We start from the raw sequence: 27,634 nt of genomic DNA, 5'->3' as shown, positions 1-27,634 counted from the left end.
AGAACTGAAAGCAACTTTTCTGTGGAACCTTACTTTGATTCTCTAAAGTTCTACACTGCAGTTTAAATGCTTCCGTAGTATTTTGGATATAGTTCTATTACTAATACAGATCACTGTATTATTTTTTTTCTTTTCTTCTTTATTCTGAGCTTTGTAGATCAGGGACCTTGCCCTACTCATCATTGTATATTCCCTGGGATATGAATAGTTGCTCAAAGAATGTTTGATTTGAGCATTCATATAAAGATATTTGTCATCAGGCTTCTCAAGGAAAAGAAGGGGGGATATGTTTTGAAGTGGAGAGAGGAGAAAGATTTATGCCTTGGGTGCCGAGGAATGACATGTAAAATGAGGCAGGAATTTTGTCTAGTTTGCTCACTGCCAAATCCCCCTGAATATAAAATAGTGCTTGATTGAATGAGTCTTGAAAGTGGGAATTCCCAGAAATGTGTCCAGATCTATACACTGGCTGAAATAGCCCCAGAAGCAGTTATGCAGAAGATGAGGGTGTTGGAGGAAGGAGTTTGGATCTGGGTTTAGAAGATGTCACTGCCTGAAGTCTGATTGCTGACATTCTGTTTATTTTTTCAGTGACGCCTTTTCCGTAACATTCCTGCAACTAATTAACGTTTCCCCTTTTAAATTTCAATTTGTAATGTGTGTCTGTTTTTTGTTTGTTTTTAATAAAATTAAGTTTATTTAGAAAGTTACAGAGGTAGTAGAAGTCAGCCAGCTGGACTGCCTAGACTCAGGAAACAAGTTCCAGAAGCAAAAGAAGGGCCCTGGGAGCTTAGGAGAGGGAAAGGCAAAGGTAATACACCTGAGGGGAAGAAGAAGGGGAAGGGAAATCTCCCCAGAGGAAGAGCATGCTGTATCTTTGTTTTGAAGAGCATATATCATTTTGCCTTGTGTGATGGTTATTTCTGTGTTAACTTATCCACATCCTTTCACAGATGTCATCCCAAGCATGTTGTGTTTTTGTATTGCCAGTGGTCTTTAGCACAGGTCTTTGCTGATACTAAGAAGTACAGGAATTAGAGGCGGGTTTAAGGGTGGGGGAGGTTCATTTACACAGTTATGGAGCCAGTCTTGTCTACCTTTCTCTTACTGCTGCTGGAAACTCATCCTTTAGATATTGACATCTTCTCTGTCTATATAGTTTTAGTTTGGATTCAAATAGGAGACATCTGAATGACAAAGCCTGTTTTCTTGATAATACCTATAAATCGATCCCTAAAATTATGAAAAAAGATTAAGAAAGTCTATATTTTCATAATGAAAATCAGCTAACCTTACTAGACCATGTTCAAATGAATGCTCTACATATATTGTCAAGGGATTTCATATCATGAAATGGTCTTGTCACTGAATTATAGTCCTGACCCTGAAACATGATTAGACGTGGTTCTTTTTTGGTTCTCATTAAAAGGTCGACTAGAAAGTAGTCCTGTTCTGTGGTGTTTATTAGATTAGACCCATAATTTGTGTGTCTTCTTGTCATTAAAAATAAATTCTTTATGTGTTTTGAAGTGAATGAGATTGAAAAATATTTTAACTTGAGTTCTTGATGTATGGGGGGTTTTGTTTGTAAGAAAAACTATGAGGTCTTAAAAGAAGAGTTTCTAACAATGTCTTCTGATTTATATCGTAGAGTCGGAAAAGCTGAGTAAGATGAGTTCTCTGTTGGAACGCCTCCATGCAAAATTTAACCAAAATAGACCTTGGAGTGAAACCATTAAGCTTGTGCGTCAAGTCATGGTGAGGACTGTGGTGTGTGCTTTGATAATTATTTAATAAGCAAACTTCCCTGTGTCGAAGTTTTCAAACTAGCTATTATAATGTGTCTTTAGTTTTTTATTTTTATTTTTTAAAGATTTTATTTATTTATTTTTAGAGAGAGGGGAAGGAAGGGAGAAAGAGAGGGAGAGAAACATCGACGGATGCGCGAGAGATACATCGCTCTAGCAGGCCCCCAACCGGGAACCTGGTCTGCAACCCAGGCATGTGCCCTGACCTCTCATTGGGAATTGAACCGGTGACCTTTCGGTTCATAGGCTGGCACTGAATCCATTGAGCCACATCAGCCAGGGTTGTCTTTAGTTTTATTTATCATAAAGTTGATAGCTACCATGTACTCAGGTGTTTTAAGAGTGTACCTAAGAAGGAGATAGATTTATAAAATTGTGTTAATCATGAGTTATATAGTATATCGGGGTACTTTGGGCAAAGGCGCTAAGAAAACACCAATTAGAGACACACATGATAGACTGGAATAGAGACATTTATTCTTCACTTCCTGTCAAACTCTTTGATACTAATGTGATAGTAGTACTTTCATTGTACCTATACTAGGAGTTGAGTTTGCAGTTCATTCTTTTTTTTTTTAAAGATTTTATTTATTTATTTATTTTTAGAGAGAGAGGAAGGTAGAGAGAAAGAGAGGGAGAGAAACATGATTGGTTGCCCCTCACATGCCCGAGATTGGGGATTGGCCTCCCCTGACATGGTATCAAACTGGCACTGAGCCACACAAGCCAGGGCCACAATTAATTCTTAATTTACCTGTTCACTCCATCAACCTTTTTATCTACGGTATTACTTCTCCTTCCGGAGTCTTTCACCCATACGTCAAGTCCTTAGTTAAGTGGAAGACAGGGAGGGTGGGGGACTAGATGTTAAAACTTCATCCATGTGATTCTAGTGGTAGTCAAGCGATGTAGGAAAACTTCTGTGTTTTCATACTGTTGTTCCCAGTGCACCTGGGCAATGGTTATATGGGTGTGTTTACTTCGTGATAATTCATGGATCTCTTTGGACTCGTGTATCTTTCTGTATGTATGTTTTACTTCAATGAAAGTATCTCCTCCTCCCCCGCAAATCTTACCTGGGTCCAGAGTAAGTTCAGTTTAGTAGGTTTATTAGTGTTTAAAATAATCATATCAGTATAGCACTAGCAAAAGAACTGAATTTGCTGTCAAAAGACCACTGTATTTTTGGCTGGTTAGCTCAGTTGGCTAGAGCATCGTCTCAATGCACCAAGGTTGTGGGTTCTCGGGGAAGGGCACATACAAGAAGCAACCAATAAATACATAAATAAGTGGAACAACAAACTGATGTTTCTTTCTCTCTCTCTCTCCTCCCCTCCTTTCCCCTCTTTCTCTAAACTTAATCAAAATTAAAAAACAAACAAAACCCTGTATTTTAGGCTTGACACCAGCGCTTACTACTTATATGACCTTGGACAAATTATTTAATATCTCTGAGTTTCATTTTTCCCATTTGGAAAGTAGAGGCACACAATAGCAGTTTGCTTTTTCACATACATTAAGTGCTTAATTAATATTAATAGGTCCTTGGAAACTGCAACTTTAAGCGAAATGACAAATAGCAAAACCAGTATTACCATAGGCTAATTGATATACACAAGAGTTAAGTTCCTAGGGCATAGTTCTGGTCACAAAACCATTACCAAACTTCTAAATAAAGACACGAGACACTTCTAATATTAAACATCGAAATAAATGTGAGCCATACATACATTTAAGAAATAGTAATAAAAACAAGAAAATTATTTTTCAACCTGCTTGTTCTAGTTCAGGGTCTTGGGTGGCCAGAGCCTATCCTTGCAGCTCAGGGTGCAAGGTAGGAACCCACTGTGGACAGCATGCCATTCCATTGTGGGTGCACTCACACGCACAGTCATACTCACCCAGAATGGGACAGTTCAGACATGGCAGTTAATCTGATGTGCGTGTCTTTAGGACATTGAAGAAAACTGGGATACCCAGTAAAAACCCACACAAACATGGGTAGAATGTGTAAACTCCACACACACAGTGGCCCCAGCCAGGAATCAACCTGTGTTTTCTCATCAGTGTTATGAGATGAAGTTATTCAAGGACCTGCTGTAGTTCTGTTGTAAGGATCAAATCAGATAATAGATATTAAAGTGTCGTGTTGCTAAAATATTTCTGTAACTGTAAATTCTACAAATGTATGTACATCTTCTGGCTCGGGTTATGCACATAAAAGGTATTAAAATGTTTTATTTTTTAAAAGTATCTTTTTATTTATTTTTAGACAGATGGGAAGGGAGGGAGAAAGAAAGGGAGAGAAACACCAATATGTGGTTGCCTCTCATGTGCCCCCCATTGGGGACCTGGCCCACAACCCAGGCATCTGCCCTGACTGGGAATCAAGCTAGCAACCCTTTGGTTCACAGGCTGGCGCTCAATATACTGAGCTACACCAGCCAGGGCAAAAAAAAAAAAAAGTTTTAAATAAAAGAATGGCAATTTTTACAGTCTAGGAATTCAGAGGTTGTCATTTTTATACTACAAGGCAACCATATTCTAGTTTGAAATGTGTTCTATATAATTGATATTGTCATTAGAGAGACATCATGACAGAGGAATTTTAGGTGGCCTCTAAGAACTGTTTTTTGGGGCACCAGTGCCTTGGTTTGGTCACCAAAACTCCCATTGTCTACTTTTTACTTTTGCTCATTCAAAAATGTAATTTTATTGGTATGTCAGTACTTCGAATTGTTTTCAACAACTGACATTAACATATCTCAGTAGATTAACATGTATATCAGAGTGACAGTTTATTTAAAACAGAGGGTCTGTCTTTTCAGTTACCAAAATACTGGTATTCATTGTCCAGAGCATCCCCTTGTCTATTCAGGGTACAAAGGAAGCCAGGTTATTAATTAATCAGATGTTTGTTTTGTAAGGTTTGAATTAGAGCAAAGGGAGATGGATTTACAGCATGGAAAAACCTGCAAAACTATCCTCGTATCATAAAACTGTTCATATTTCTGGGGATTGGAATGTTGTGCAGAGAAAAGCTTCTTCCCTCGCTAGGGTCAGAAAAACTATGCCATTATTTTTTCACTCTTTGGGAATCCCTTTTCTGGACTACATCATCTGTTTCTTAGAGTCAATCTACTTTGACTGTGGTTTAGTCGTATTTCTTAGATTACATACAAATCATCTGATTAGATTTGGGGATTGCCAGATCTTGTGAGCTACCCTATTTAACTGAGTAAATCTTGTCATGTAGTTACCTCTAAAGGAGGCTGATGTCATTTGTTACATTTTGATTCTTCCTAATTCGCCTCCCCTTGAAGGTTATCTTTTCTTTTTTTTTAAGATTTTATTTCTTTATTTTTAGACAGAGGAGAAGGGAGGGAGAAAGACAGGGAGAGAAACATCCTTGTGTGGTTGCCTCTCGTGCACCCCGCACTGGGGACCTGGCCTGCAACCTAGGTCTGTGCCCTGACTGGGAATTGAATCTGGGAATCAAATCGGCAGCCCTTTGGTTCGCAGGCCAGTGCTCAATCCACTGAGCCACACCAGCCAGGGCAGTTACCTTGTTTTAGATGTGGGAATACCTTTCCTACCTTCATGTATATGGATATGGATGTATCCACGTACCGTATGAACTTTCCTCCTTTGTCTGGATGGACAGAGTAACAGTAAAAAGTGTATTTAAAAAAAGTTTATAGACTTATTATCAAAAGTATATACAGCCTACAGGATATAGTGTACAGACTATCCTGAAGTATTGGTACTAGGATAATGTATGTGTTTATCTGAAAAACTGTTGGCTTGGTTAACTTTTTACCTCAAATTTTTTCCCACTTAATACAGGAGAAGAGGGTTGTGATGAGTTCTGGGGGACATCAACATTTGGTCAGCTGTTTGGAGACATTGCAGAAAGCTCTCAAAGGTTTGTAATCATCTTTGAAATATGCTGATTTCTTAAAACATGTGTTTAAGAAAGATTTTACAATTACACTAGAAATATGAATTGAGATAGGTCAACTTTCTATGCTAGGTGTTGGTTTTGCTTTCATTACAAAATTGAGATGAGCTCTTACCTGAACTTTTAAACATTTTGATCTTATTTTGGAGGTTGGTAGAGACTCCAGAGATAATTGGTGGAGTGTAACTATAGATAGCAGGGGAAAATCTTGTTTTTTTTCTTTACATGTTTTCTTCTAATTAATTCTCAATTAAAAAGATGGACATTTTAATGTTAAAAGGTTTTGATTGTGTTTATGGACAAATGTTTCAGGAGAGCAAACGTAAAATTTAAATCATGAGCTTGATTATTCATACTTACAATTACCTCTTCTATTTTGCGGGAGAAGTGAAAGTGAAAAAAGATTTTATTCTGATGCCTTGCAAATGAACCTTATTCAGCTGAATTTTTTTTGTTTAATCCTCACCCAAGGGCATTTTTTCATTGCTTTTAGAGAGAAAGGGAGGAAAGGGAAGAGGGGGAGGGAAGGAGAGGAAGAAAGGAAAGGAAGGAAAGAAAGAGAAAGAAACATTGATGTGAGAGAGAAGCGTTGCTTGGTTGCCTTCTTGTACACACCCTGACTGGGGATCAAACCTGCAACCTAGGTATGTGCCCTGACAGGGAACTTGAACCCGGGAACCTGAACCTGTGACCTCTTGGTCCGTGGGACAGTGCTCCAACCAATTGAGCCATACCCACCGGGGGAGTGATGTTTTGTTAATTGTGGTAAAACATACGTAACATAAAATTTACCATTTTAACCATTTTTAAATGTACAGTTAATTGGCACTAAGTACGTTCACATCGTTGTGCAACCATCATCACCATCCATCTCCAGAACTTTTTGATTAATTATTTATTTATTTTTTGGAGGTGAAGGGAGCGAGAAAGAGGGAGAGAAACACTGATGTGAGAGGAAAACCTCAATTGGTTGCTTCTCCTATGTGCTCCAACTGGGAACCAAACCTACAACCCAGTCATGTGCCCTGACTGGGAATCGAACTGGCAACCTTTTGCTTTGTGCGATGATGCCCAACTAACTGAGCCACACTGGTTGGGGCATCTCCAGAACTTTTTCATCTTCCCTGATTGAAACTCTATATCCATTAAACAATAACTTCTCATTTCCCCCCATCTCCAGCTATTAAGATATTAATCTTTATTACGAACATTAACAAATAACTTTCTTCTTTACATTAAAGATAACTTGTCCCAAATGAGTAATGAAAAAGGGTAAGGACAAAGGTCCAATAGTGTTTTCCAAATAGGTTTTTTGGGTTTGTTTGTTTTTTTTTTGATCCTTATTACTGTATAGGCCACAGCTAACCCTTACCCAGGTGAACTTTGTGCAAATTATAAGCATTTGATCTACTGAATGTGTTTATCACTTTGAGAGGATGGGTATACTCAGCGTATTTCTGTCTTTGAAGAATATAATTTTATTTGGAGCATCCTTTGTGATTTCCTTTTTTCCCTGTTTCATAGTAACATCTTTACCAGCAATGACTGACCGTTTGGAATCTATAGCAAGACAGAATGGGTAAGTAGACTATCTGTAGGCAGAAATGTTTACCTTAGTGTTGACTTTGGGTGGCTTTATTTATGTGTCTTCTATTAATTTTTGTTTTGATTTGTTCCTGCTAGACTGGGCTCTCATCTCAGTGCCAGTGGCACTGAATGTTACATCACGTCAGATATGTTCTATGTGGAAGTGCAGTTAGATCCTGCAGGACAGCTTTGTGATGTAAAAGTGGCTCACCATGGGGAGAATCCTGTGGTATGTGTTGTCGATATTTCACTGGAATCTATGGGGTTTACTTAGAGACATTAATTTTAAAATTGTTGGGGTTTGAAATAGCTTGGGTTTAGATTTTTTCATGAGCCACTGTAGAGGTGATGTGATGGGTTACAACATCAATAGCTATAGAATGGAGTTTAGAGTAATATGGGTCCATCTCTAACATTATCCAAAAGCTTCAGCAAGTGGAAACACCAGAAGAACCCTTTCCATTTCCTATAAACAGACATGACTTGCAATTTAACTACAGGTGTTGAGGGTTTAGAGATAAATAACAATGTTCCTCTCCTCAAAGAACTTACAATAATCAAGACGGACAGATAGTCTTGTATATAGCTGATGTCTCTGAAAAATCCTGTAAAAGAGAGGAATCGAAAATGTGTGTAACCAAACAATTGGATATGAATTCCAAGGATAGCATTAAAGAGAGGTCCTAATATTTTAAACAAGTTTCTGAAAGTTGATCCTTTTATAAACTATTTCGTATACTTTGATCTTTAATTTCCCATCCCAAACCCATGGTTTACCAAGTAGGAAGAAGGTATTTGTTGATATCTTGATAATAAGGACCTTGTATAGTTTTAATGTTTTTGTTCTAAAGCATGTGCTGCTAATAAGAGAAAAATTACTGGTATCTTTAAAGGTCTTAAAGTAGTTTAATGTTTTAACATAATTTCTTTAATTTCAGAGCTGTCCAGAGCTTGTACAGCAGCTAAGGTAAGCAAGTGATATATTCCATGATATTGGCAGACAATGCTGTTCTTTAGAGCTAGGTTTATTTTATTATTTATTTATTATTATTTTTTTATTATAGCTAGGTTTTGAGGCTGTCCAAGGTTACCTTCTTTGGACACTTGGAGTGGTGAATACACAATACGGTGTACAGTGTGTTGTAGAAATATGAACCCAAAACCTGCACAGTTTTGTTAACCAATGTCACCCCAGTACATTCAGTGAAAGGTGGGGTGGGGGCGGGGACAGGAATTACCTTCCTAAGGAACAAATTTATTTTCTTGGGTCAAGATTTTTCAGAGTCTATACTTGTTCACTTTCAGAATTGGCTTAGCTTGATTTCCTACCCTATTCAATCTAGCTCAGGGTTTTTCAACTTTGGCAGTATTGACAATTTGGATTGGAAAAGCCTTTGCCCTAGAGGGCTGCCCTGTGCATTGTAGGATGTTTAATAGCATCTTTGGTCTCTCTCCACTGCTTGCCAGTAGTATCTCCTGAGTTGTGACGATCAAAAATGTCTCCAGATAGTGCCAAATGTCCCTGGAGGGCAACAATCACTCTTGTTTGAGAACTACTCAAACATCTAACTTTTGGAATTCTGTATGGAGCAAGAATACCGTCTAATTACTGAGTCAGAGAAGGCTTGAGGAAATTGAGTCTACACCATAAAAGTAACTTTTTTCACTTTAATTTTGAGAGAAATTGTTTTGCTTTTAAGACATATTGTGATATACTCCCATCATAGTGTAGTGCTAGGTTTGATGAATCTTTTAGCAATTGATGTTTTTTTTTTCCTCCTGACTTACCTTTTTCCTTTGAATTAAGTTGAAATTTCCATATTTAAACTTAAACCCAGAATTACCTCTCTGGGGATTTGAGAAAGTAATTATATCAATTTTGTGTTTTAAATACAGTGAAGTTTTCAGATAACACATGGAGATGTCTTAGGGTAGTAACATTGAGGAACTAAGTTTTATATGGAGGTTTCTCAGTGATCAGTTTAATGTACTTATAGCCAAATGCACCAAATTTGAACCAGCTTTTCAAAATTGCAATTTGGCCCTGGTTGGTGTGGCTTAGTGCACTGAGTGCCGGCCTGAAAACTGAAAGGTCACTGGTTTGTTCCCTGGTCAGGGCAGGTGCCTGGGTTGCAGGTGGTCCCCGGTGGGGGGCGTGGGAGAGGCAGCCAATGGTTGTATCTCTCACACATCAATGTTTCTCTCCCTCTATTTCTCCCTCCCTTTCCCTCTCTCTAAGAATAAATAAATAAAATCTTTAAAGAAATGAAAATTGCAATGCAACATAAAGAAATAAATTTTCTGTAATTTAATTGAATCAATAATTCTAGCAAAGGTATATTACCACCTTAGTCCAGAAAGATGGACATTGGCTTAGTACAGAAAGCCAGTATTTTTGGTTCTCATCTGGAGTAGGAGATTGCTCCAATTTATGAGCTAGTGGTGTTCTAAAGTTAATTTGTGAGCATGTTTGGAAGTGGGAACCTCAGCCTTTATACCTCTGATATTTTTAGTCACTTTGTATAGATTGTAATTTTAAGGTAGGGAGTATATTCTGCTGCTGCTCCTGTTTCTTTTTATTGCCTTCATGGCACTTCTAGCCGTAAGTATTCAATAAATGCCTGACCAAGTATCTGACATTGTCAGAGCAATTTAGCTTTCAAGAGACTTTTTTTTTTAATTTGAAAAAAAGATACAGAGAGAATTGTTGAGTTGTGTTGGATTCCTAAGCCTGCCCACAGAAGCTATTTGACTAAGAATCCAAGCTGGACTAATTGGTTCTTGAAAGCCAGGGATCATGGTAGTACTGTTTTTATGTTTTCCCCCTAGGGTAGATTTAGACACAGGACCATTGAAATATGTGGTTTGCCTCTGTAGTACCCATCGAATTTTCTCTAGGTCACCCATCTCTCTCTAGTGTTCATTTATCCTCATTGTTCGTATGTTTCCATTTACTAACAAGTGTTCTATTTTCTCAAATTATTTACTCCATTTCCTCTCCAATCAAAAGTTTTTTTTTTAATCCTCATAACATCTGGTCTTCTTAGTTAATTTATACAGAGGAAAAGGAAGTGATTTATTTAAACCAAGTCTCATTGCCTAGGAACAAATTAGTATACAAATTATCAGGTCTTTTTGACTATATTTTAAACTATTTATTAGCACCGTCCCCCAAAAAATGGACAGAAAGGAAGACATTTCATTTGCTTTTGCTACTTTTGATTGATTCTAGAAAACTGGCTGGGGCTAAAAAGAGTAGAGCAAATTATGAAAATTAGTTTGATTTGGCCATGATTTTTTGGCACTTTGTTGTTAAGATTAAGTAGTAATTATATGTTTTATTCTCCCCCCTCTCCCCTTCCCTGAACTCCTTATAGGGAAAAAAATTTTGATGAATTTTCTAAGCACCTTAAGGGTCTTGTTAATCTTTATAACCTTCCAGGAGACAAGTAAGTATTTATTTATTTATTTTTTTGCTTTGCTTTTGTTGGAAAAATCAGTGTGTATCTATAAATTGTGTGCTTAGAAATTTGTCAAGTCTCCTGCCTTACCTTATTTGTGATGTCTAATGACAATCTATAGCTCAGCTTCTAACTCTCTATTTTCTAAAGGTATTTTAAATAAACAGTATCTGCATTAATGGATTATCGTTCAGAAAGAAGACAATAATCCTTGAGATGTCTTCAACATATTGATTTCTGTGCTGAAAGAAATTCGTTGTAGAACTGTCTTGTCATTTTTACTTTTATGGTACTTGGGATTCTGTTAATCTGCTTGGCTCTTTTAAATAGAGATAAAAATTAGCTTTGAAAGAGCACTATGGATTTGTTTTTTATTTTTAAAAAGTTTTTATTTATTTTTTTTAGAGAGGGGGAAGAGAGGGAGAGAAACATCAATATGTAGTTGCCTCTTGAGTGCCCCCTACTGGGGACTTGGCCCACAACCCTTTGGTTCATAGGCTGGGGCTCAATCCACTGAGCCTTGCCAGCCAGGGCTGAAAGAGCACTATGGGTTTAAACCTTTTTAAAAGTTTTTGTTAATGGCTATTTTACTTGCTTCCAATATAGACTTGCACTCTAGCCTTTCTGTATTTGTTTGTTTGTGTGTATGTATGTATATATTTTAACTGTTTAACTCTTGTTCTCTTCATTGACTTTTAGCAAACTGAAGACTAAAATGTACTTGGCTCTCCAGTCCTTAGAACAGGATCTGTCTAAAATGGCAGTCATGTATTGGTAAGACTGGCTAAGGTGACAATTCTGTATGAACCCTCTGGGTACCTTGTTCCTAAAGTTGTTCACATAGGGGGTTGTTACCAAGGTCCTATTATACAGGGTTGGGCAAAAGTAGGTTTTTAGTTGTTTGTATGGAAAATAATACAATAATTAATAAATAATACAAGAATAAACTGTGTTTTACGTACTCACAACTGTAAACCTAACTCCCCCCCACACACACACACTGTGTATATCTCTATAATGGATGTCCATTATTATACGTCTATGTTTTACCTATATTATACATCTCATGCATTTCCTTTCACTTCTCAAATGTTGATTGCATTCCATTTTCTGAGTTTCAGTATCCCTAAGTTGTTGGTTGATACTCCCTAGGTTTTATCTTAAGACTTGTCAAACCTGGCCTCCCATCTAATAAATAATAGTAGTAATTTTTATTTGCCACATTATGTATTGCTGTATACTCAGAAATAATCCCTTTACTTTGAATATGAAATACAGTTGTTATAAGCACAATAATAGGACAGAGTTGTTACTCTACGTCTTTCAAAAGCTGAACTCATTTTCACATGGTGCACTAATACCTGCAGGGCTTAAATACAAGCAAACGTAGGTCATCTGTCTTGCAGGAAAGCAACCAACGCTGGTCCCTTAGATAAGATTCTTCATGGAAGTGTTGGCTATCTCACTCCAAGAAGTGGGGGTATGTGATCCTATTTTGCTTACTTAGAAAAATGTCTGATTTTAGTTGAGTCATTGCTTAAAATTTTACCTTGGGTTTATAAAAGCAGAGGAAGAAAATCACCAGTACTTTTTGTATTTTTAATGATTTCTAAGGTAATTAACACCTGTTTTTGCTAAATTTTATTTTTTTAATTGTGAAGTAAATTGTTGCTCCTAGAAGCCATACTTGTGCATCAGTCATATTTTATAAGCTGCTTTGGAGCATGAGTCTTCATACCTGCAAAACTATTTCCTTGTATATAGGTATATAGAAATGGGAATGTTGTTGTTTATTTGTATTTTACCTGATAAAGATGTAGTGATAAATGTTATTTTTCACAGGTCATTTAATGAACTTGAAGTACTATGCCTCTCCTTCTGACCTACTGGATGATAAGACTACATCTCCCATCGTTTTGCATGAGAATAATGGTAAGACTTTAACTGTAAAACAACTGAAGATTTTGTTCTATGTTTAAAAAGTATTTTTAAGAATGTGAATGCCCAGCCCTGCTTGCACTTTCTGGTTTGCTACTCCGTAGTAAGTTTGCCACCCCTACAAAAGTTTGCACCTGATGTAGTCACGCGCACACACACATGCATACCTACCTACATATGTATATGTACATATATATACATAATAATAAAAGCTTAATAAGGGCTGCTGTTGAATAAGTAAATGAGTAAATGAAAAGACATAAACCACCTGATTTGAAAAAATCCCTTTTAATCATTACTTTAAAGGTGAAGAAATCAGCCAATTTACTAAAGAATTACAACAATGCATGTTATTTTCTATTTGCACTTAAATACACTAAAACAAAAGGAGAAATGCCCTAATACCTCATTTGGTGCCCTTGTAACTTCATTCATTGATTATCCTATAATCATAATTCTATTTAAATACATTCTGAAGTTAGAGTAAATATTGGTAAAATTTTTTTCTTTGGACTGCATTGTTTTCTGGTTTTTTTTTAATTTGTTTTTGCTTTATTTACACACAGAGAAATATGGTTGGTTAGAAAGGTAACTTCTGCCCTGGCTGATGTGGCTTAGTGGTTTGAGCGCCAGCCTGTGAACCAAAAGGTCACTGGTTCAATTTCCAGTCAGGGCACATACCTGCATTGTGGGCCAGGTCCCCAGTTGGGGGTGTGAGAGAGGCAACCAATCAATGTATCTCTAACGCATCGATGTTTCTCTCCCTCTTTTTCTCCCTTCCTCTCTCTCTCTCTTTAAAAATAAATAAATCTTTTTAAAAAGGGTAACTTGCATTTCTAAATTATACAGGTATTAAAGTATCTGATAGTCAAAATAAGGCTGACAAATTATACAGAAGTTAGCCTAGTTAGCCTTTTTTTTTTTTTTAAATATTAAGATCCTTTCCTTATAATTTGTGTGACTTTGGAGAATACCCTGTTTCTTTTTAATTTTTTTTTTTACCCTGTTTCTTTTTTATTCCCAGTTCCTCGATCTTTGGGCATGAATGCATCAGTGACAATTGAAGGAACATCTGCTATGTATAAACTCCCCATTGCACCGTTAATTATGGGATCACATCCAATTGATAACAAATGGTAAGTCAAATATAATTAATTCTACGATGGCAACGTCCATTTTTTCAGCTTCAAGCCAGTATGAAACACCTGTTACTTTCACTTGGCTTCTCTCTAACTTGACTTTCTAGAGATTGGCTTTTTGTCTTATTCATGTAATTTCTTTTTTCAATGTCTATTTTAATATTCCTCTCTGAAGGCTGCTCATAGAACACATTTTCTGTCCTGAGAGAGAGAACTGTGCTAATCCCTCTGGTTTAATGATTGCTGCATTTTTTCTCTCGGGACTTATGTTGATCTGGAGTTATGCCGGAGTGATAATTAGAGGACATGCCTCAGAATAGATGTTTAATTAAATATATTAGGGTTAACAAATAGGATGTTCCATAGTTGGGGGAAGAAAGTTCAAAGAGTGAGTTTTGATAGGCTTTGTGAACATATGTTTATATGATACATACATGTCTAAGAATGGGTGTTGAGATTTTTCATTTTCATATCAAGTCAAAATCCAACCCTCCACTTTTGTTTGAAGGACCCCCTCCTTCTCCTCAATCACCAGTGCCAACAGTGTTGATCTTCCTGCCTGTTTCTTCTTGAAATTTCCCCAGCCAATACCAGTATCTAGAGCATTTGTTCAGAAACTTCAGAACTGCACAGGTGAGTTTTAAGCATCAGGAGCTAATCTTGTTATGAATGTGAAAAGCAAACTTAGACCTCTTTCAGTCTTGAAAGACTCAAAAAAGTACTGATGGGTATAAATGTCATGGTGTTTTGTACTGAAGTACTTTTTGAGTAAATGGACAAAGTAGAAATTATGAAGGAAAAACTAAGCTGTCAACATTTTGATCTTATTGTAATCGTTATGTTGATCCTTTTTTCTCCCCAGGAATTCCATTGTTTGAAACTCAACCAACTTATATGCCCCTCTATGAACTGATCACTCAGTTTGAGCTGTCAAAGGACCCTGATCCTGTACCTTTGAATCACAACATGCGATTTTATGCTGTAAGTAAGGCCCCATAAGGTTATGTTTGGACCCAAGATCAGAATCTTCCCTTATAGAATTACTGAGGTCAGATAACCTACTTTTGGACTGCTGGATCATATCCTATTTCCTCAGTCAGGCAGGAAATTACAGAAATCTCTGGAACATACTGAAGAAAGAACATGAGCTTCTAGTCAGGAAACAACATACGTTTCATTGTTGAAATTTTAGATGGAACTCTTTTAATGGTATTCTGAACTTTTACAAGCTTGTAAATAGGTGTTAAGCATTCTTATTGTTTAATTTTTTCAAGTGCCATGAGTTTATAATCTGGAGAAGAAAGTGCTGGAATGAATAAATTAAGGAAGGTTCTAAAACCTTATCTGTACTTGAGTTTATTGGAATGTTTGGTGATAGTGCAGACTAAAGTAATAGTTCCAAAATTCTGGCTGCACTTTAATTATATGTAGAGTATTTTATAAAAACACAGATATTTTACTTATTGTTCAGGAACCTCTTTTATATAGATTTCTGAGGTAATTTTTATGTTAGCTAGATTAGGAAACCACTAGCAGAACATTTACCAAAAAAGAGCCTTTTTGGCCAAGTGAGTGTGGCATTTATAACACCAGCTAACCAAAGAATTAACAGTGGAGTTCTATTATTCACCAAGAAATTGCTGTTGAGTTTTGAGGCACTGGGGTTTTTTTTTAGGATAGCTTGTGATTGGAGTACAGTGGGTGAGTAGCATTAATTTCCTCTGTTCTTTTTGCTTAGGCTCTTCCAGGTCAGCAGCACTGCTACTTCCTCAACAAGGATGCTCCTCTTCCAGATGGCAGGAGTCTACAGGGAACCCTTGTTAGCAAAATCACCTTTCAGCACCCTGGCCGTGTTCCTCTTATCCTAAATCTTATCAGACACCAAGTGGCCTATAATACCCTAATTGGAAGCTGTGTCAAAAGAACTATTCTGAAAGAAGGTACTGCCTTTCCTTTTGATATACTTACTGGTAGATGTAAAGTGAAAACTCCAATTTGGTGACCCATCACATTGCTTATGGAACTTGTAAAAAATGCAGATATTTGTCCTTGACTGGTGTGGCTCAGTGGATTGAGTGCCGGCCTGCTAATTGAAAGGTCGCCGTTTTGATTACCACTCAGGGCACATGCCTGGGTTGCAGGCCAGGTCCCCAGTTGGGGGTGTGAGAGAGGCAACTGCTTGATGCATCTCTCTCACACTGATGTTTCTCTTCCTCTCTTTCTCCCTTCCTTCCCCTCTCTCTAAAAATAAATAAATAAAATCTTTAAAAAATACAGCTATTTGGTTTCCACATCCACATGAACTGAATTAGAATAGAACCTCAGTGGGGGGTGTTGGGAATCTACTTTAAGCTCCACAAATAATTTGATGGAACCAGTCTATAAATTGGCATTTGGAAACCACTGTTTTTGGGGGGAGGTGAGGGGTATTGCAATGGATACTCTTTCTCTGCATACAGTGATATAATTGGGTAGCTAAGGGCCTGAAACTTGCATCAGAATCTAAAGTAGAACTTGGGGTGCTACAGGAAGAGAGGACTTCTTCATATCTAAATTTTAGGTTGTTAGGACAGTGCTTTCAGTCCTGATTATATTTCCCTATACTTTTGAGAACTTAATTGTATAGTTTAAAATGGAGTGAAACCTGTGCCCCTTTCTTTTTCTCCCAGGATTCTGGAATGCTGGAGTTTTTCCAACACAGTTTGCTATTAGAAGCTTTGATGTGAATGTTGGCTGCTCTAGTTCACCATAGTTACTTTTTACCTTAGTTGTAAAGCACTTCAGGGATACAGACATATCAGTGCAAATGGCAGGCAAGAAGAAACAGGGAAGGTAGATCAGGACATTTTTTATGGGAATAAGAATTACTTTAGAAATGAGAAATTTTAGAGAGCAAATGCAAGTGTGCTTATGACTCTTCATTTTATGTATTTGAATCCTAGGAGAATTTTCCAAATAGCTTCAGGTCATCTAAAAATGAATTTTTTTTTAAGTTAGTTATGAAATTAGTCCTACAGAGATGCTTTCTGCCAAGAAAGTATGTGATCTTTGTCTCTGGGCTGCCAGCATGTTTGCCATAGGAACATATGATGACGGATATGTGTGTATTTGGCTTAAGTATATCGTTTTAGATTGTAGCCCTGTATCCCTGCTCAACAGAGTATGGGCTGCACAGCTAACAGCAGCAAACACTGATAGAAAGCAGGGCTTATGGCAGTTGTTTTAGATGTCTGCTTATCAAATAGAATGAGGAACTCCTCTTGGCCATATTTATATTCAGAATTCACTTTTAAGGCCAGCTGTCTATATCTATCAAGTCTTTAACAATTTAGGGATTACCATAAATGCTTCATTTTAGAAAATTGAAATTTAGTTACTACTTTGGAGTATTTATAACATAACCTGGCAGATTCCTTTTATTACCTGTGGATGATATAGTAGGTATATGTGGTAGCAACTCCGGCCCGCAGTGCTCCTCCTGTCCACGGTGGATGAGAAATAAGTTGTCCCGGACACAATCTTGCTGTTCTAGCAGGAAAGAGGGTGGTGATTCCCTCCAGTGGAGAATGCCCCGAGCCCTTCTCCAAAATGGCTTTTATTGGGAATGGTTTGTGTAGGTGTATACATGCATAACTGATCAAACAATGTCAGAAAGGCTATAGTCATACAAAAACAGGTATTACCTATAGATAACAATTGAAGGAACACAGATTTGTCATAGGTCAGGGTCTGTTAGTCATGCTGATGCCAGAGGGTCTTTAAGAGGTGTTTCATGAGAGAAGGAGTTTAGTCCTTATGCCTTTAACTTAAACATCTGGTTTAAATCACCAGGGCTATACAAAACAAAGCAGAGCATGCTTCAAAGAATACAATGTATTTATCAGGCCTGATTCCCATAGGAACTGTTGGTGTTAGAGTCCAGTCATGTCTGCCACCTGCGTTTTTACCTGGTTTTCCAGGGAGACTTACTAGCCCCTTTCAGGGCTTGCTCTCGTGGGGCTACAGTCTCGGAAACCACACAGAATGGTCCCCAACAGGTACAGAATCTAGGTTCCAAGGGAAAGAATTTCATTCTTCACACTTAGGGATTATTATTGTCTCAAGTCTTATTATTTGGTTGATTATTTTATGATTTTTTTTTTGTCTTTTAGATTCTCCTGGGCTCCTCCAGTTTGAAGTGTGTCCCCTCTCAGAGTCCCGGTTCAACGTATCTTTTCAGCATCCTGTGAATGACTCCCTGGTGTGTGGTGAGTTGTATGGGTGGCTACCACCTCTCATGGCAGCAATTTGGTCTTTGTCTCTTTCTGAAAAGTCAGAAGCTGAATCTATCTTAAATACCTCCTGTATATTTTGTCTTTCAGTGGTAATGGATGTGCAGGACTCAACACATGTGAGCTGTAAACTCTACAAGGGGCTGTCAGATGCACTCATCTGCACAGATGACTTCATTGCCAAAGTTGTTCAAAGGTAGCACTGGCCCTTTTCCATGAGAATCCCAGTAAGAGGTGTATAACAGTGAATTGGAAATTTAGGAGGAAAGCACTTAGTCACTGCTTTGAATTTACCCTTCTCTGCTTTTGGATTCAAAAGCAATATGAGCTTTGGTTTTTAAAATATCATTATGAGAGTAATGGGAAGTGAGGTAGGTAACTTCAGGTCTGGTGTTAGCATTCTTTTAGGAGGGAGAGAGCTGAAATAAGATGTAAATTTTTTTTTCACTTACCCTCTCTGTCACTTCCTAACATATGTAACATGTCAATGGCAGTGTGTGGGAGGATAATTAAGCCAGTTAGCTTTCCAGAAATATTAATATGTAATTGTGAGATTTTTCTTGAGCAGGTACTAGTGGACCATTTTGTAAATAAATTTTATTAAAACACAGCCATGTCTGTTTTATTTACGTATTGTCTATAGATGCTTTTAAGCTAAGATGACACAGTAGTTCAGCAGAAACCACATGATCTTCAAAAGTCTAAACTGTTACTGGCCCTGTAAGAAAGGTTGCTGACACATTCTAGAGCAAAATGTTTTCAAACGTAGGTTTCTAAAAAGAAATGTATAAGATAAACAGTGTTTTGCTTTAAAATAAACAAGATTTCGCCCTGGCTGCTGTGGCTCAGTGAATTGAGCACCTGCCTGCGAACCAAAGGTAGCTGGTTGGATTCCCAGTCAGGGCATGTGCCTGGGTTGCGTGGGCCAGGTTCCCAGTAGGGAGCGTACAAGAGGCAACCACACATTGATGTTTCTTTCCCTCTCATCCACCTTCTTTTCCCTTCTCTAAAAATAAAAGAAATAAAATCTTAAAAAAAAAAAAAATTCACCCTGGCTGATGTGGTTCTGTGGATTGAGTACCAGTCTGCAAACCCAAAGGTCACTGGTTCAGTTCCCAGTCAGGGCACATGCCTGGGTCCCAGGCCAGGTCCCCATTTGGACACATGCTAGAGGCAACCAATCTAGGTATCTCTCACACACTGGTGTTTCCCTTTCTTTTTCCCTCCTTTTCCTTCCCTCTAAAAATAAATAAAATCTAAAATATATATATATAAAATAAAAAAGACTCCATACCAGTAGTGGCACTTTTCACAGTATAGTTTTGGGGTGATCTAAGCCATTAAGGTTTAGAACTTGATGGGTCAAGAGTTTTTCTACTGGTTCATTAACATAAATGTATATCCCATTTAATTACACGTGAAACTCCAAAAGGAGGGCATTTTGTTCATAAGTTAATTATTTACCAATTTTAGTTCATGATAATAGCTAATTATTTGGATTCTCATTTATGGTTAGTTTGTTTTTGGTGGTGCTTCAAAAGAGGTTGATGATTATCTATTGGTCCAGATTCTTTTAGAATAAATATCCAAAGCTCTGGCATTTCATAGAAGTGTTCCTGCCTGTGGGGTCACTTGCCTTACCTGAAAACTGCATTACTGCAAACCTCTGATGATGTATCTAAATCGCAGGCAAAATTAAAGCCTGTTTTCCTCAATAAAAAGTGGGTTTCATTCGGCAACTAGTGCAATGTTAACTTTGTTTTCTCTCTCTTATCTTAACAGATGTATGTCCATCCCTGTGACGATGAGGGCTATTCGGAGGAAGGCTGAAACCATTCAGGCCGACACCCCAGCACTGTCCCTCATTGCAGAGACAGTTGAAGACATGGTGAAAAAGAACCTGCCCCCGGCTAGCAGCCCAGGGTATGGCATGACCACAGGCAACAACCCAATGAGTGGTACCACTACACCAACCAACACCTTTCCGGGGGGTCCCATTACCACCTTGTTTAATATGAGCATGAGCATCAAAGATCGGCATGAGTCGGTGGGCCATGGGGAGGACTTCAGCAAGGTGTCTCAGAACCCAATTCTTACCAGTTTGTTGCAAATCACAGGGAACGGGGGGTCTACCATTGGCTCGAGTCCGACCCCTCCTCATCACACGCCGCCACCTGTCTCTTCGATGGCCGGCAACACCAAGAACCACCCGATGCTCATGAACCTTCTTAAAGATAATCCTGCCCAGGATTTCTCAACCCTTTATGGATGCAGTCCTTTAGAAAGGCAGAACTCCTCTTCCGGCTCACCCCGGATGGAAATGTGCTCGGGAAGCAACAAGACAAAGAAGAAGAAGTCATCAAGATTACTACCTGACAAACCCAAGCACCAGACTGAAGATGACTTTCAGAGGGAGCTATTTTCAATGGATGTTGACTCACAGAACCCTATCTTTGATGTCAACATGACAGCCGACACACTGGATACACCACACATCACTCCAGCTCCAAGCCAGTGTAGTACTCCCCCGACAACTTACCCACAACCAGTACCTCACCCCCAGCCCAGTATTCAAAGGATGGTCCGACTATCCAGTTCAGACAGCATTGGCCCAGATGTAACCGATATCCTTTCAGACATTGCAGAAGAAGCCTCTAAGCTTCCCAGCACTAGTGATGATTGCCCACCCATTGGCACCCCTGTTCGAGATTCTTCAAGCTCTGGGCATTCTCAGAGTGCCCTCTTTGACCCTGATGTCTTTCAAACCAATAATAATGAAAATCCATACACTGATCCAGCTGACCTTATTGCAGATGCTGCTGGAAGCCCCAGTAGTGACTCTCCTACCAATCATTTTTTTTCTGATGGAGTAGATTTCAATCCTGATTTGTTGAACAGCCAGAGCCAAGGTGGTTTTGGAGAAGAATACTTTGATGAAAGCAGCCAAAGTGGAGATAATGATGATTTTAAAGGATTTGCATCTCAGACCCTAAGTACTTTGGGGGTGCCAGTGCTTGGAGGTGATAATGGGGAGACTAAGTTTAAAGGCAACAGCCAAGCTGACACGGTTGATTTCAGTATTATAGCAGTGGCTGGTAAGGCCTTGGGTTCTGCAGATCTTTTGGAGCATCACAGTGGTAGCCAGAGTCCTTTATTGACCACTGGGGACTTAGGGAAAGACAAGACTCAAAAGAGAGTAAAGGAAGGCAATGGCACCAGTAGTAGTAGTCTGTCAGGGCCAGGATTAGATAGCAAACCAGGAAAGCGCAGTCGGACCCCTTCTAACGATGGCAAAAGCAAAGATAAGCCTCCAAAGCGGAAGAAGGCAGACACTGAGGGAAAGTCCCCGTCTCACAGTTCTTCTAACCGACCTTTCACCCCACCTACCAGTACAGGGGGATCCAAATCTCCAGGCAGTTCAGGAAGATCTCAGACTCCCCCAGGTGTTGCCACACCACCCATCCCCAAAATCACTATTCAGATTCCTAAGGGAACTGTGATGGTGGGCAAGCCCTCTTCTCACAGTCAGTATGCCAGCAGTGGTTCTGTGTCTTCCTCAGGCAGCAAAGGCCACCATAGCCATTCTTCTTCCTCTTCCTCATCATCTGCTTCCAACTCAGGCAAGATGAAAAGCAGTAAATCAGAAGGTTCATCAAGTTCAAAGTTAAGTAGCAGTATATATTCTAGCCAAGGGTCTTCTGGGTCTAGCCAGTCCAAAAATTCATCCCAGTCTGGGGGGAAGCCAGGCTCCTCTCCCATTACTAAGCATGGACTGAGCAGTGGCTCCAGCAGCACCAAGATGAAACTTCAAGGAAAGCCATCATCACTTATGAATCCTTTAAGTAAACCAAACATATCCCCTTCTCATTCAAGGCCACCTGGAGGCTCTGATAAGCTTGCTTCTCCAATGAAGCCTGTTCCTGGGACTCCCCCATCCTCTAAAGCCAAGTCCCCTATCAGTTCAGGTTCTGGTGGTTCTCATATGTCTGGAACTGGTTCAAGCACTGGCATGAAGTCATCTTCAGGGTTAGGATCCTCAGGCTCATTGAAAACTCCCCCATCATCTAATTCTTGTACAGCATCATCATCTTCCTTTTCCTCAAGTGGTTCTTCCATGTCATCCTCTCAGAACCAGCATGGGAGTTCCAAAGGGAAATCTCCCAGCAGAAATAAAAAGCCATCCTTAACAGCTGTCATAGATAAACTGAAGCATGGGGTTGTCACCAGTGGCCCTGGAGGTGAAGATCCCATGGATGGCCAGATGGGGGTGAGCACAAATTCTTCTAGCCATCCTATGTCCTCCAAACATAACATGTCAGGAGGAGAGTTCCAGGGCAAGCGTGAGAAAAGTGATAAAGACAAATCAAAGGTTTCCTCCTCGGGGGGCTCAGTGGATTCATCTAAGAAGACTTCAGAGTCGAAAAATGTAGGGAGCACGGGTGTGGCAAAAATTATCATCAGCAAGCATGATGGGGGATCCCCCAGCATTAAAGCCAAAGTGACTTTGCAGAAACCTGGGGAAAGTAGTGGAGAAGGGCTTAGGCCTCAGATGGCCTCTTCCAAAAACTATGGTTCTCCACTCATCAGTGGTTCCACTCCAAAGCATGAGCGTGGTTCTCCCAGCCATAGTAAGTCACCAGCATATACTCCCCAGAATCTGGACAGTGAAAGTGAGTCAGGCTCCTCCATAGCAGAGAAATCTTATCAGAACAGTCCCAGCTCAGATGATGGCATCCGACCACTTCCAGAATATAGCACAGAGAAGCATAAGAAGCACAAAAAAGAAAAGAAGAAAGTAAAAGACAAAGATCGGGATCGGGACAAAGACCGAGATAAGAAAAAATCTCATAGCATGAAGCCAGAGAGTTGGTCTAAATCACCCATCTCTTCAGACCAGTCCTTGTCTATGACAAGTAACACAATCTTATCCACAGACAGGCCCTCAAGGCTCAGCCCTGACTTTATGATTGGGGAGGAAGATGATGATCTTATGGATGTGGCCCTGATTGGCAATTAGAAACCTTAGTTTTTAAGACAAAAATTATGGCCAGAGAAAAACTAAAGTTTATAGGCAAACCATCATTGGGGGTGAGTTGGACAGGTCTGATTTTAAGAATGTTAAATGGCATGTCTTTGACACTAGGCTGGGTGAATTAGAAAGGCATAGCCAGACCCTACTAGAGGTCATAGGTTTGATTCTAGGGTTTGATTACTAAGAATCACTGTTCCTTTGCCAGAAAAAAAAAAAGTTAAAAATATTTGCTTATGAAAGGGAGGGGGTGGGAGGGACATAGGGAAAGGGAAGGGTGGGAAACAGTTTTGTGGGAAATACTCATATATATTTTTTTCTCCCCTTTCCATTTTTAGGCCATGTTTTAAACTCAATTTTAGTGCATGTATGTGAAGGGCTGGGCAGAAAATGAAAAAGCAATACATTCCTTGATGCATTTGCATGAAGGTTGTTCACCTTTGTTTGGGTAGCTGTCCATTTGAGGCATGGACAAATGAAGGACTTTGGTTATTTTGGACACTTAAGTAATGTTTGGTGTCTGTTTCTTAGGAGTGTTTGGGGGAGGGAAGATAATTTTAGCTATTTATTTGTAATATTTTAACCCTTTATCTGTTTTTATACAGTATTTCTTTCTAACTCTGTGAGGTTCAGGGTCAAAATGATGGGAGTGAAAAGAGCAAGGCTTATTTGGTTGTAGGGAGCTTGTAGCTTGTGCTGGTACTATAGCATCAAGCCCAACCAAATTAGTCAGAGCCCACCTTCGACGTTAAGGAGAAAAACCAAAAGGTATTTTTTTTCGAGGTTCTTCATGGCATTCAAACATCATAGGAATATTAGGAGCTGCCTCCCTATGGAGGTAATTGATTTATAGCTTCTTTTTCCTTTACAAAAAAAAATCTGGGCTGGCTTTTTGGGATGTAAACATGTTTTCAGATGCAGTAAGGTTTAATGTGGGACAGCCTCCCTGACCCAGAGTGGCATGAAAACCATTGCAGAATTAATAGTTCTCCTATTTCCACAATGTGCCAAAAGTCCACACCCCAGCATTTTGTTTGTAGGAGAACTGATGCCATTCCTGAGAGCTGGGCTCCTTTCTCTTTGCAAGGAGTCCAGGCTTTAATCACTCATGCTCCCTTAGATAAAACAGTAAAAAATTGCAGCCATAGTTCACTTAAAACAATTTCAAGCTCACTTGAAGTAAAGGGGGCCTGGAATGCTAGGTGGGCATGAAAATAAACCATTGCTACTGTGTAGCGACACAATTGGACCTTTATGGAGGAATAGGTCTGAGTCTGGATTCTGGGGCACATCAATAAGAAGCCCTTCTCATAAACGTAAAAATCCAGGAGACCATTTGAGTGCAACATAAGTTCTCAGTATTTGGAGGGTCCTCTCAAAATTCTGCGGCCTTACTTTGATTTTGACACCTGCACTGTGCCATTCCTGATGATTCCATTCAGGATCTGTATCAGCAGGATGGGGCACGGTCCCCAGCACAACTCTTCTGGATTCAAACAAAACAACAACAAAAAGCCAGGTCATCAATTTGTGTATGTTTGTGATAAATGGAGTGACTTCATCAGATACTGAAGAAGAAGATTTCCATATTCAGCTCTTTCTGCAGGTTGGAGTTAGCATAGGGTTGGAAAATCAGCTTTGGCTTTCTTCCCTGACTGTCTCTGATTTCCTCTAGTGGTTTCCCTTTTCTGGTCATCAGCTCTCAACAACTCTGCCACTTTTGTGTCCCAAGGTAATAAGAAGTAGGAAACGAAACATTGCAAAGTGGAGCAAGAAAAGTTATCGGTTACTGTATCAGAGTCAAATGTCTTGGGTGACACTAAGAAGGACATGGGCAAGGTGATACCAGAGTGCTTTTATCTTGTGATGCTGATACAGTAGCAGCCTCAGACATACAACCAGGTTGGATTTCTCACAAGTTTCTCACCTAGTTTTGAATCCTATCCCATTGGTTTCTGCAGGAAAAAAAAAAAAAAATTACATGCCTTTTAAGTTTGTTCTGGGTGGGGAAAATCTTATGGGGAATGTACTGCATAATATCAGGGGCTCAGCTCCCCCAAGCAGAGCTAACAAATACCAAAATGAGTAAACTGGGAAGCTTTTTCTCTCTTTCTGTCTTCATCCCAGATCAAAGGATCCCGAGTTAGGATCTGGATGAAGGATAAGCCCCTGAATTGTCGATGGGCACACCCCACACACTGACCCAGCATCTGAACTTGCTTAACAGGGAGCCGGGGCTAAACTGCTTCACCCTGCCTGAGAACCAGGGAGCACTGCATTTCTCCACAGGGTGGAGGAGAAGAGGCAGAATAAACCAAGCCTGGGACACCTCCCTCCTGTCTAGGTGTACTCATTCTCCTGTTTCAAAAGACGGCAAGGATATGAAGTCAACTTCTACCTGTCTTCTGCTGGTGTCTTAATGTATTCTTTGACCTAATTCCTCTTCTGTCTTTTGGCACATGTTAGGGGGTCCTTGGTTTAAACCTGCTCTGATGTACATGAACATTTCAGGTTCAAAATCAATGTGTTTTAAAACAAGTATTGTTGGGGTGGGGAGTTGGGGGGAATGAAGCAGGATATAATTGCCAAAACCAGGCTTTAGGTTGGTGGCTCTTGGAAAGATTTTCCTTAAGGCCTAGGTCTAAAAATTTAGTGCAGCAATATCATGAATTCGTAGAACAGAAAACTTTCAGGGAGTCTGTGAGTCCCACAGTGTTCAGTCAAGTTACTTAAAGCAGATTCCAGTATAGGAAACTCATTCACAATCCCTGGGCAATCTCATTTCCATTTACCTTTCTTTTTCTTTTCAATCCTCCTCCCCCCGTATTTCTATCCTTAAGTTAGTTTTCTGAGGGGTAGGAAGTACTTAACATCTCAGAAACTAGGTTGGGAAACATGCTCAGCTGTGAAAGCTGGGCTTTAAATTTTGAGTTTTAAAAAATGTACATCAGGAGCAGCTGGGGAGGGTTTTTTCTAAAATCTTTCAAGTTTGATTTTCTGTGTGTATGGCCATTCTGTAAATACTTTGGGGTTTTTCATTTTTTTGAAAGACAAAATCTGTGGGATTTTTTCCCCTGAAACATTACAAAAGAATCTGATTATTTACATGCAAATAAATTTCTTTGATAAAAAGTAGTATGCTTGTATGTTACATGTTTTTAACCCTTGAACAATTTTCATTTATTCAAAGCAGTTCTCAGCTTTTTAAAAATCTGGTCAACTAAAATTTTATCAAAAAGTAAAAGTCTTGCCTTGGCTGGTGTGGCTCAGTGGTTTGAGTGTGGGCCTGCAAACTGAAGGATCGCAATTTGACTCCTGGTCAGGGCACGTGCCTGGGTTGCAGTCCAGGTTCCTGTTGGGGGCGTGCAGGGCATTCGGAGGGCAGCCAACCGATGTTTCTGTCCCTCTCTCCCTCTCTCTCTAAAAATAACATTAAAATTAAAAAAGTAAAAACCTTCCTCCAGTATTAGTCGAAATAGGTTAACTGGAAAAGATAATTGAAATATGGAAACAGACCTGTAAAAGTTTCATTTGATTTATCTACCCGAGCCAGTTTGACTATTTTCTGCACGCCTTAGTCATCAAATTCTTCGGTAGTTCCTGCTGGGGAAACAACTGCTCTTAGATGAGCCATAACTCCAAGGCTGTTTTTTACGTGGCTGAAGTGAAGCAATAACAAAGGTATCTGTGAGGTGGGGAGAACATACATCTAGACTTGGGGGTGTGGGCCTGAGAATGAGTTTCTGAAGCTTGGGTTTCTTGCTTAGGAAAGGAAGTCCTTTCTAAGATAATGAAAGAAACAATGCTGAAAGAGTTGGGTAATAAGCCTCAGCTAAACTATGCCGATTTTTAAAGCTCTCCAGCACAATTCTTAAACTCGTAATGAGATCCATAACAAGACAGTCATTAAAACTGAGAATTAAGAGATATGAAAAATAACTTTTAAAAAGAGCTTTGAAAACAAACGGTTATCTCCTTTAGAGTTAGGAGCAGTGGTGCTGTCAGACCAACTGGAATTTATGATAGTTTCTGATACTTGATCTTGGATATGATTCTGTAGTTTGTCGCTGTTTTAAGGGTAAACTCACTCCTTAATTAATTGAAGTTTGGTCATAAATTTCGAGACCTTGAGGGCTGGAGTTGCTAAAGTATACGTGATGACACAATCTAAGGCGTCAGATAAATGTCACAGTTTCCTCCCGACTAGCGCCCCCGCCTACTCGCCCAAACACGCTTGTTTCTCCCGCCAAAGTGGCGTCAGGATCAGGTTCTCACCAACCAGAGGCCTGATTGGAGGACGGGCAGGCAGTAGAGCCCATTGGGCGCCAGCGGCGGTCGGGTGGCTAAGAGGCGGGGGAAGCCAAAGGCCCTACAGCCTTGCCCGCCCCCACTTCCACCAAAGCGCGCCCCTCCCCCAGCTAAAGGAGTAGTCACTCAGCT

At 39.4% G+C, this 27,634-nt stretch overlaps 1 protein-coding gene and 1 long non-coding RNA gene across 2 annotated transcripts in view; one reads left to right on the top strand and one right to left on the bottom strand.

Moving 5' to 3' along the window:
- Positions 1-25,564, top strand: part of MED1 (mediator complex subunit 1) — a 26,331-nt gene extending 767 nt beyond the window's left edge. Inside the window, exons 2-17 of the mRNA XM_024573050.4 lie at positions 1,652-1,758; positions 5,655-5,733; positions 7,294-7,348; positions 7,453-7,585; positions 8,295-8,323; positions 10,734-10,805; positions 11,517-11,591; positions 12,224-12,297; positions 12,660-12,749; positions 13,780-13,891; positions 14,403-14,527; positions 14,757-14,875; positions 15,633-15,834; positions 18,046-18,141; positions 18,256-18,361; positions 19,948-25,564. Coding sequence (XP_024428818.2) covers positions 1,652-1,758; positions 5,655-5,733; positions 7,294-7,348; positions 7,453-7,585; positions 8,295-8,323; positions 10,734-10,805; positions 11,517-11,591; positions 12,224-12,297; positions 12,660-12,749; positions 13,780-13,891; positions 14,403-14,527; positions 14,757-14,875; positions 15,633-15,834; positions 18,046-18,141; positions 18,256-18,361; positions 19,948-23,182 — 4,709 coding nt within the window. The 3' untranslated portion in view covers positions 23,183-25,564. The remainder of the gene's footprint in view (positions 1-1,651; positions 1,759-5,654; positions 5,734-7,293; positions 7,349-7,452; positions 7,586-8,294; positions 8,324-10,733; positions 10,806-11,516; positions 11,592-12,223; positions 12,298-12,659; positions 12,750-13,779; positions 13,892-14,402; positions 14,528-14,756; positions 14,876-15,632; positions 15,835-18,045; positions 18,142-18,255; positions 18,362-19,947) is intronic.
- LOC139440291 (uncharacterized) lies at positions 25,034-27,634 on the bottom strand. The gene is made up of 3 exons (XR_011650411.1): positions 26,711-27,634; positions 26,446-26,614; positions 25,034-25,149 (listed from the first exon to the last, which is right to left on the bottom strand). It is a non-coding gene; the product is annotated as an uncharacterized lncRNA (long non-coding RNA).

This window comes from Desmodus rotundus, chromosome 9 (assembly GCF_022682495.2).
Source record: "Desmodus rotundus isolate HL8 chromosome 9, HLdesRot8A.1, whole genome shotgun sequence".
Lineage (NCBI taxonomy): Eukaryota > Metazoa > Chordata > Mammalia > Chiroptera > Phyllostomidae > Desmodus > Desmodus rotundus.
This window is presented reverse-complemented; position numbering and strand designations above follow the sequence as displayed.